Source organism: Neolamprologus multifasciatus, chromosome 23, assembly GCF_963576455.1.
Source record: "Neolamprologus multifasciatus chromosome 23, fNeoMul1.2, whole genome shotgun sequence".
Classification (NCBI taxonomy): Eukaryota; Metazoa; Chordata; class Actinopteri; order Cichliformes; family Cichlidae; genus Neolamprologus; species Neolamprologus multifasciatus.
The window spans coordinates 20,658,319-20,668,846 of NC_140460.1; the positions used below are offsets into that span (position 1 = coordinate 20,658,319).

The window sequence follows — 10,528 nt, forward strand, 5'->3', positions numbered from 1 at the left end:
GGACAAGGTTTTCTGCTTCATCCATCTGAGTGTTCAGGAGTTTCTGGCTGCTCTTCATGTCCATCTGACCTTCATCAACTCTGGAGTCAATCTGCTGGAAGAGAAACAAACAACCTCCCAGGAGTCTGAAACAAGAGAATCTACAGAGATACTCTTCTAGAGTGCTGTGAACAAGGCCTTACAGAGTCCAATGGCACCTGGACTTGTTCCTCCGCTTCCTCCTGGGTCTTTCACTTCACACCAATCAGACTCTCCTACAAGGCCTGCTGACACAGACAGGAAGTAGCCCACAGACCAATCACGAAGCAGTCCAGTACCTCAAAAGGAGGCTCAGTGAGAGTCTGTCTGCAGAAAAAGCATTAATCTGTTCCACTGTCTGAATGAACTGAATGATCGTTCTCTAGTGGAGAGATTCACAGTCCCTGAGATCAGGTCTCTCCACAGATAAACTGTCTCCTGCCCAGTGGTCAGCTCTAGTCTTCATCTTACTGTCATCAGATCTTTCCGTGTTTGACCTAAAGAAATACTCTAGTTCAGAGGAGGCTCTTCTAAGGCTGCTGCCAGTGGTCAAAGCCTCCAACAAAGCTCTGTAAGTAAATATATGAATAATTTTAAATGTTCAATACTATTAGATGAATAAAAGAATATGTCTTCATTGTTATTCTTCTTCAGGCTCAGTTATTGTACACTCTCAAAAAGAAGCTGTGAAGCTTTGTCCTCAATTCTCAGCTCCCCATCCAATCATCTGAGAGAGCCGGACCTGAGCTTAAAAAAGCTGCAGGATTCTGGATTGGATTTTCTGCGTGTTGGACTCGGGAGTCCCCACTGTAAACTTGAAACTCTCAGGTAAGGATACAGACTTTTTGACACATTTTGACTCGTAAATCTGCAAGTTTATCTTGATGCGGATGTTTAAAATCAGGACGATTTTTCTTGAGTTTATATTTTTAACTGTTTATCTGTGACGTTGTTTGGGCGAATGTTTTTTTTTTTTTTAAATTGTGTCTAAAGTCAGTACTAAAACCCACATTTAGATAGACAGCAGAGTGTTTTTGTGCTTTTAAAGCCAGTGTCACTTTGTTTTTTTAACAATTATATTTATTTTTATCTATTTGTATATTTATTTCTGCTGTTTAACTTCTGCTCATGTTTTACCCTCTTTTTTAAGAGGGTAAAACGTGACAGACTGACTTCTTCAGCTTGAGACTGAAGAAGTCACTTGGATGAGTGACAAAATGTTTCTCCCACTGAAAACGCTACGTCCAGATGAACAGAATCAACTTTTGGAGATTTACTTACCTGGATGATTGAGCATGCATTAAGACGCTTTCTGTTAATGTTCCATTCCATCTCCGTTGTCTGTCCACACTCTCTCCACTCCATGCCGCCTGCCATAGCAGATGTGACAAATACATTCTGAACCTTTTTTAGCTCTTAACAGATTATGAAACACTGAATGATTTCACGTACAAACTTTGTCTAATAAACTTACATCTTTCATTCTTTATACAGATTGAGGAGTTGTGGTTCATCAGAGCTCAGCTCTCTGATCCCAGCTCTGAATACCAACTCCTCCCTGAAGCATCTGGACTTGAGTAGTGACAGTTTTTTCCCAACTAACAGCAAGCTGCAGGATTCAGGAGTGAAGCAGCTGTGTGGTTTTCTGCAGAGTCCAGGATGTGGACTTAAAACTCGGAGGTCAGTCAAACTTACATCTTTGATTCTTTATACAGATTGAAGGACTGTGATTTGTCAGAGATCAATTCTCTGTGCTTGGCTTTAAAGTCCAATCCCTCCCATCTGAAATACCTAGACCTGAGTAACAACAAGCTGCAGAATTCAGGACTGAAGCAGCTGTGTCGTTTTCTGGAGAATCCAGGATGCGGACTTGAAACTCTGAGGTCAGTCGCCATGTTTTAGTTGTGCTGAGATGAATATGATGTGAAAGTTGTGCTGATACTAACCTGTAGACATAAGGCTGATTATGTATTGTGGCATGGTGTTGTATCTGGCTTTCCAGCCTTTTAAGTTCAAGTTGGTCCATAGGCCAGCGGCACAGATGGTCATGGCCGATTTCCTCTCCCACTCAAGGGTGGTAGGGGTATGTGGGGAAGGTAACAGACACAGCTTTTCCTCATCACCTGGTCATGCCTTCTCTGCGAAGGCTGTCCCAATTTGAAGGCTGCTCCAAATGTGGCCGAAAATCCATCCTTCATTTCTCCGAATTTGAAGGAGGGGTCAGGTGTATCCTTCGTGGCCCAACCTATCCCAGAATTCATAGCGCGGCGGTGGGTGTGGATAATATTTTCAAAAAAACGGCGGCTGGCTAAAGCAGGGTGGCCGAAGAATAAAGTTTCAAAAGTAAGTACTCAATATTATGTCACTTATATATGTGCAAATGTTTAATAACGAAGAACATTAAAACATTACTGTTGGCCACATGTTGTGAAAGTTATAAGATAAGATAAAACTTTATTAATCCCTCGGGTGGGTTCCTCTGGGAAATTCAGTTTCCAAAAGCACAGCACCGACAGAAGTTACAGAGCGTGAGCAGAATATTATATATATGCACACACACACGCACACACATATATAAATACAGAGACATATATAAATAAAATATACGAAGGGGATAAATAGAATAAATAGGAATAAAAATAAAAATACAAGTGAATTGCACATTTAAAGTATTGAGGTCTATTGCACCGTTGACTATTAACAAAAGTATTGCACAAAAGGCATTGCACAGTGAAGTGAAGAGGCACTACAGCTTAGTTGTTCCCCCCTCCTTTGTCCTCCTGTCCCCCCCCCCCCCCTCCCCTCCAGAGAGGCGTTAAACAGTCTGATGGTGTGTGGGACAAAGGAGTTTTTAAGTCTGTTGGTTCTTGTCTTTGAGAGAAGCAACCTGTCACTGAACAGACTCTTCTGGTTGTTTATGGCCGTGTGCAGAGGATGCCCAGCATTGTCCATAATTTCCAGCAGTTTTTTTAGTGTCCTTTTCTCTGCCACTGTCACCAGAGTGTCCGGCTTCATGCTGACCACAGAGCCAGCCTTCCTGATCAGTTTCTTATAGTTATTTGACATTAGTGATGTTAGTGCTTTCAGCATTAACTTGGTTTTAAAGCCTTTACTTTAAAATATACGCCATGCCATAGTTGACCTTAATCCTACAGAGAATGTGATGATGTTATGGATAATTAACCCTTTAAAGCCGATCGGAGTGGGCACGCTCCATTTTGCGTAACTATTTTTAAATCCCTGTAGAATCGGAACCACGTAAGCTAGCACACTAATTTTTTTTGCATATTAAACCGGAGGAGTTGTACTTACATCTTATGCCATCAGCTTGTCCTAGGTCACGGTTTCCTTCCACATATAGCTTTGCAAAACTTGCATAAAAAGCACTTGGAGCAACAAAAACATAATATTCCAGAAACACGCTTTGCTGATCCAATCAGCTGTTCGTAACGCTTCCTACATTGAAATAGACGTCAGTGTGAACTATCGCATGTCCGCCATTACCTGTCCAAAAGTGATGTCATTTTCGTGGAAATAGTAGTTTTTTACTTATAGGCCTTATAAGCCTATGCTGGTGTTTTTAAAAGTCATGTTAGACTCCATGCTTTTCTGAATAGTTTCTGGGATACTTAGAACTCAAATTGCACTGCTTTAAATAGTTTATTTTGATGCACATGTTGTTTTCTTTGCAAATTTATAGGATTTATTTTCGTTTTTCCTGCAGTATATAAAAATTAGTGAATCTCAAAATTAAAACTATGAAGACACTCAAAATAAATTTCCTGTTGTTGTAAACTATTTTTTGAAACGTTTTTGAATTTAAAGTTTTGAGGGATAAACATCTTAAATTTCTCCAAGTAGAAATATATGTAAAAAAACAAAACAAGAACGATTTTTTAAATTTTGTTTGTAGTTTATTGCACTTTTTTGCCATTTATGTAGCTACTATGGACTTAATGCATACATATTATTAAAATTTGGGCTACAACAGTTGTATTGATGTATAGCGATTTGAAAAAATCCCCAAAATGGCACTACAGCATGTAAAAATATAAAGTAAACTCTGGCGGACTTGGTTTTATGGTAGGTCTTAAAGGGTTAAAGTCAGTAATATATCCACAAACACAACAGGCTGAAAGTCAGTGAATGCTGCTCGGTTTTCAGTCCCAAATATCACGGCACAAGCAGGATTCATTGCACTGTTAATGTTAGTTATGTTATATTGCTGCCTCTGTTCGGTGGTGTCGAGCCAAACAGACTTTAATGTTTGTTTGAACGAGCAGACGGTTCACTCATTAAGCTTAAAGAAAGATGCTTTAATCACAGGAGTCACACTTGTGTCCACTGTGCTATCAGGGAACTCTTCATGTTTAGCCTTCTCTTGTGCTGCTTTGTAGCAGTGTATACACCTGAGACAGTCACCTTTCTGTCTGTCCTGCACACTCTCTCTTTAGCTTTCTCTCTGATTGTGTAATAACACTATGAACATTCATTACTAAGTTACACTTGTGTTTGAATCCCGCAGCTTATCAAACATTTGATTTTCATGTGTGACAACTGCAAGTGTCCAGAGTAAGGACAGACTGAGGGACCCACTGCATCACATCTTCTGTGAGGCTTTGCACCCCTGATGATCCACCAGGACAAACTCAGCAGTGTGTGAGGAAGAGGAGGAGGACGATCCAGCACCAGCTAACAGATGGAGAGAATAGACAGACTGTTCCCTGTTTGTGAAGGATTGCTAGAAAACTTTAAAATAACTAACTGTCTGTCCTGAATCAGTCTTATTAGGTAATGTTCAAATTTTATCATTCCTGTCATGGAAAAGAGGGACCCAGGCGCGGTTCTTCTTCACAGAAACACATTGCGTTTATTCACAGTGAAACAGACAGGCAAGTCCAACAATTCACTCAAAAGTGCAATTTTCCAATTGTGCTCAACCCTTGCTCCCAGTGCGTTCCGTGTTGTAACTCCCTTAGTGCGTGTGCTCCCCAACTCGCTTCTCCGCTCGCCCCTCCTGGAGGAAGAAGGAAAATCCACCGTTAGCCACACGCTCGCCGAATAACAAGCTCACATTGCTCGCACGGACTATACCAGTTCGGAGTAATAATCCCACGTCGACTGTCGCCGTGAGTCCAGGTTAAATACCTCTTTCTAGCCGGGAGGAATGATTACCAACGGCTGGTCAGGTAATCAGCTGCAGGTGGCTGGCAACAGCGAAGAGGGACTCCCAATGACGACAGTCGCCAGGACACGCCTCTCCCACGGCGCGCACTTCCGTAAACAGCCCCAAGGAGGGAAAGAGGGAGAAGCAAACACACACAGAAAACATACACACAAGCAGAGTCGTCCGGAAGGACCGTCCGACCGTGACAGTACCCCCCTCTAACGGGAGCCGCCGGGCGACCTGCTAAACTTGTCCGGATGCCGGCGGCGGAATTCTCTCACCATGCAATGATCGAGAATGGCAGACCGCGGCACCCAAGAACGTTCTTCCGGACCGTACCCCTCCCAATCCACCAAAAACTGAAAGCCCCTACCGCGACGCCGGGCATCCATTATGCGAGTAATGGAATACGCCGGGGCGCCGTCGATAACCCGGGCGGGTGGCGGGGGCCCGGAGGGCGGGCACAAAGGGCTGGTCCGGACGGGCCTAATCAGAGAAACATGGAAGACGTTATGTACCTTCATGGCAGGCGGAAGGGCCAGCCGGACCGTCACCGGGTTCAGGATCTCATGGATGGCGAAGGGGCCAAGAGACCGAGGGGCCAGTTTCTTGGACTCAGTCCGAAGAGGGATGTGCTTGCTGGAGAGCCACACCCGCTGGCCGACCTGATAATCCGGAGCAGGAGTGCGACGGCGATCCGCCAATGCCTTGTTCCGCTCGGCCGTTCTCAGGAGTGCTGCGCGCGTGGCCCGCCAGACCCGACGACAGCGCCTAAGGTGGTGCTGGACCGAGGGAACCGCCAGCTCTCCCTCAGAGATAGAGAGGAGGGGGGGGGGGGTTGATACCCCAGCGATGCCTCGAAGGGCGAGAGCCCAATTGCTGATGAAGTGCTGGTGTTGTGGGCATACTCCACCCAGGCCAACTGGTCGCTCCAGGTTGCTTGGTTCGATGATGCGACGCAACGCAACATGGCCTCCAGCTCTTGATTGGCCCTTTCGGTCTGACCATTAGTCTGGGGGTGGAACTCGGAGGACAAACTGACCTGAGCTCCCAATTCGGCGCAGAACTCCTTCCAAACCTGCGAGGTGAACTGAGGGCCACGGTCGGAAACGATGTCCTGGGGTATGCCGTGGAGCCGAAACACATGCTGCGTCAGTAACTGGGCCATCTCCAGGGCAGACGGGAGCTTAAGCAGAGCAATGAAGTGGGCGGCCTTGGAAAAACGGTCAACAATGGTTAGAATGGAGGTGTTACCTGAAGAGGGAGGAAAGCCGGTGACGAAGTCCAGGGCGATGTGCGACCACGGCCGTTTTGGAGTGGGTAACGGTCGCAGGAGGCCAGAAGCAGGTGAGTTGGAGGTTTTGTTCCGTGCACACACCGGGCATGCCGCAACATAGTTCTGGACATCGAGAATAAGAGAGGGCCACCAAAACAAACGTTGTAGAAAGGAGACAGTGTGATTTTTACCTGGGTGGCACGAAAACTTGGCGGTATGTGCCCAGTGAATGACCTGACTACGCGCCGTGGCCGGAGCATACAGTTTCCTCTTCGGGCCCGTGCCGGGGTCGGGCTCCCGTCGCTGGGCGTCCCTGACCACCTTTTCAATCTCCCATGTAAGTGCGCCCACAATGCAAGTGGGGGGCAGGATGGGTTTGTCCTTCTCGTCCTCATCGGTCTCCGGTGCGAACTGGCGCGACAACGCATCGGGCTTAGTATTCCTAGAACCGGGCCTGTAAGTAATGGAGACGTGAAAATGAGTAAAAAATAAGGCCCACCTGGCTTGTCGGGCATTGAGGCGCTTGGCTGCATGGAGATACGTCAGATTTTTATGGTCCGTCCACACCACGAAAGGCTGCTCAGTGCCCTCCAGCCAATGTCGCCATTCCTCGAGGGCCAACTTGATGGCGAGCAACTCCCGGTCGCCCACATCGTAATTTCTCTCGGCCTGAGACAACCTGCGGGTGAAGAACGCACAGGGATGTAGCTTGCCATCGAGCCGTTGGGAGAGAACCGCTCCCACACCCGAATCGGACGCATCCACCTCCACGATGAAAGGCCGGCCGAGGTCCGCCTGGACGAGGACCGGAGCTGAGGAGAACAGGTGCTTTAGCCGATCAAACGCCTGCTGGGCAGCGGAGGACCACTGGAAAGACAATTTAGGAGAAGTTAGGTTGGTTAGAGGAAGGGCTACCTTGCTGAAATCCCTGATAAAGCGGCAGTAGAAATTGACGAAGCCCAGGAACCTCTGCATCTCCTTGCGGGTCTTGGGAACAGGCCATTCCACTACGGCTTTGACTTTGGCCGGGTCAGCTCGCAAACGCCCCTGTTCCACAATGAAACCCAGAAAAGAAACAGTTTGCACATGGAACTCACATTTTTCTGCTTTCACAAAAAGGCGATTCTCCAATAGGCGCCGTAGAACCAGACGTACATGGTTGATGTGCTCAGTCTGCGACCTGGAAAAAATCAGAATGTCATCCAGATACACGAAGACAAAATGGTTAATAAAGTCCCTGAGCACATCATTAATCAGGGCCTGGAAGACTGCAGGGGCGTTAGTAAGACCAAAAGGAATCACTAAGTATTCGAAGTGCCCCAGGTGGGTGTTGAAAGCTGTCTTCCACTCGTAACCCTTGCGGATGTGAACCAGATGATAGGCGTTCCAAAGATCCAGTTTGGTGAACACGACCGACCCTGTAGTAGTTCGAATGCTGAGGCCAGCAGGGGGAGTGGACATTTATTCTTAACTGTGATCTTGTTCAGCCCTCGAAAGTCAATGCAGGGACGCAGGCTCTTATCTTTCTTTTCTACAAAAAAGAATCCTGCTGCTAAAGGTGAAGTAGATGGGCGAACAATACCTGCAATCAGAGACTCCGTTATGTAGCATTCCATGGTCTCGCGTTCCGGTTTAGACAGACTGTAGAGCCGACTTGTTGGCAGGGGAGCACCTGGGAGTAGGTCGATTCCACAGTCGTAAGGCCGATGTGGAGGCAAAGACAACGCCTTACTTTTGCTGAATACCTGGCCGAGGTCGTGGTATTCCGAGGGCACCAAGGACAGGTCGAGGGGTGAGGAGCTTTTCGCAGAGGCGGTCCCGGGATTGTCCGGGACAGCGGCAAGTAAACATTGTTCATGACACCGCGTGCTCCAGCCAGTTACACACCCTTTGGCCCAGTCGATTTGGGGGTTGTGACATTGGAGCCAAGGAAATCCCAGTACCAGTGGTGTGTGGGGGGCTTTGAATACCAATAAGCTGATTTTCTCAGAGTGATTTCCCGAAATAATGAGTGTAACCTCCTGAGTGTGATGTGTGACGGAGGCTAGATGGCCGCCATTTAAGGCTGAGACCTTCAGGACCTCTGGAAGGGGAAGTAGGGACAGGTCTAAGATTTTGGCTAACTCTTCGTCTAGGAAATTTTGTTCAGAACCAGAGTCAATGAGTGCGCAGCAGGAGTGAGTGAGGGAGTGCGACATTATTTTGGCAGGGCAGCTGAGGTGAGGGAACACTTTTGTTGTGGCGCCCGCCAGTATCCCCACAATTACTGACGGGCCGACTCTTTTACTCGGTCTGGGCAGGAGTCAACAAAATGTCCTCTTTTTCCACAAAGAAAGCACTCACTGGTCCGTGGTTTGCGCCCCAGTCTAGAGGAGGAAAGCTTGGCTCCGCCGAGCTGCATGGGTTGCTCTTCATCCCCGTGTTGCTCCTCCTCATCACTTCTCCACATCAGAGTAGGAAGGTCCCTAGATGTACCTGTGCTCCCAGCAGGCCGCCGACCATCCCTGGCTCTTTTGCCGAACTCCCGCATATGGTTGTCTAAGTTAATACACATATTGATTAGAGCAGACAAAGCTTTAGGCAGTTCCTTGGTTGCTAACTCACGCTTTATATTCTTGTTAAGGCTGTTGAGGAAGGCTCCACGCAGTGCTTTCTCCTCCCAGCTCGACTCCTCCGCCAGGATCCAGAATTCCATGGAAAAGTCAGCAACGCTCCTCCTACCTTGCTTCAGAGAAAACATGCGATGACCTGCGGCGTCTGAGCTAGCGCCTTTATCAAATACACAGCGAAACTTGCTGAGAAAAACGTCATATGACACAGAGGGCTGGGTACTTAAAACTGCCTGAGCCCATTGAAGCGCCCGCCCAGTCATAAGTTGCACCAAATAAGTGATTTTAGCGGAATCAGAAGCAAAGGCACAAGGTTGGTGTCTAAACACAAGAGAGCATTGCGTCAAAAACCCCCGGCTCTTCCCCAACTCGCCGTCAAATTTTTCAGGCGCGGGGAGTGAGTACTCTCGCTGCCGCGGTGGAGGTGAAGGAGGAAGCAGACAGGCTGCCGCGGCTTCCAGCGAAGGGGCGGGCTGCATTGGAGCCGTATGAGGTGAGGAAATCAACATACCTTTAAGCTCTGTTATGGCTTGTCGAAGCGCGGTTTGTTCCTTTGAAACGTGCTTCAGCAATTCCTCGTGTCGCTCCAAAACCTCCACTTGGAAAGACTGCTGGCGTGAAGCAGAATCCGCTGGGTCCATGGTGGTGGGATTATTCTGTCACAGAAAAGAGGGACCCAGGCACGGTTCTTCTTCACAGAAACAGTGCGTTTATTTACAGTGAAACAGACAGGCAAGTCCAACAATTCAATCAAAAGTGCAATTTTCCAATCGTGCTCGTCCCTTGCTCCCAGTGCGTTCCGTGTTGTAACTCCCTTAGTGTGTGTGCCCCCCAACTCGCTTCTCCGCTTGCCCCTCCTGGAGGAAGAAGGAAAATCCACCGTTAGCCACATGCTCGCCGAATAACAAGCTCACATTGCTCGCACGGACTATACCAGTTCGGAGTAATAATCCCACGTTGACTGTCGCCGCGAGTCCAGGTTAAATACCTCTTTCTAGCCGGGAGGAATGATTACCAACAGCTGGTCAGGTAATCAGCTGCAGGTGGCCAGCAACAGCAAAGAGGGACTCCCAATGACGACAGTCGCCAGGACATGCCTCTCCCACGGCGTGCACTTCCGTAAACAGCCCCGAGGAGGGAGAGAGGGAGAAGCAAACACACACAGAAAACATACACACAAGCAGAGTCGTCCGGAAGGACCGTCCGACCGTGACAATTCCAGTGTTTTCAGTGTGGGAGAAAGTACTCAGGGCCTTTAATTTACACACCATGAAAGGCAGAAACGAGTTTAATATTCAGAAACCTAAAGTATGTATCAGCAGCAGCATGGACCTAAAAATAAATGTCCATGTTTGTTTCAGTTACATGAAGCTTTGATTATTTTGCATTAGTAGTACTGCTGTGTTTGTTGTATCATATTTCTGTAATTGTTTATATGCTTTATATATTCTGAGGTAA

The 10,528-nt window shown here is 47.4% G+C and overlaps 1 protein-coding gene across 1 annotated transcript; it reads right to left on the reverse strand.

The window, feature by feature from the left end:
• Positions 1 to 4,928: 4,928 nt before the first annotated feature.
• Positions 4,929 to 9,726, reverse strand: LOC146491474 (uncharacterized). Its single transcript, XM_085150032.1, has 3 exons — positions 9,582 to 9,726; positions 8,805 to 9,182; positions 4,929 to 5,035 (listed from the first exon to the last, which is right to left on the reverse strand). Exons 1-3 carry the CDS (start codon positions 9,709 to 9,711, stop codon positions 4,929 to 4,931), a joined length of 615 nt encoding a protein of 204 aa, XP_085006158.1. The 5' UTR covers positions 9,712 to 9,726.
• Positions 9,727 to 10,528: the final 802 nt, after the last annotated feature.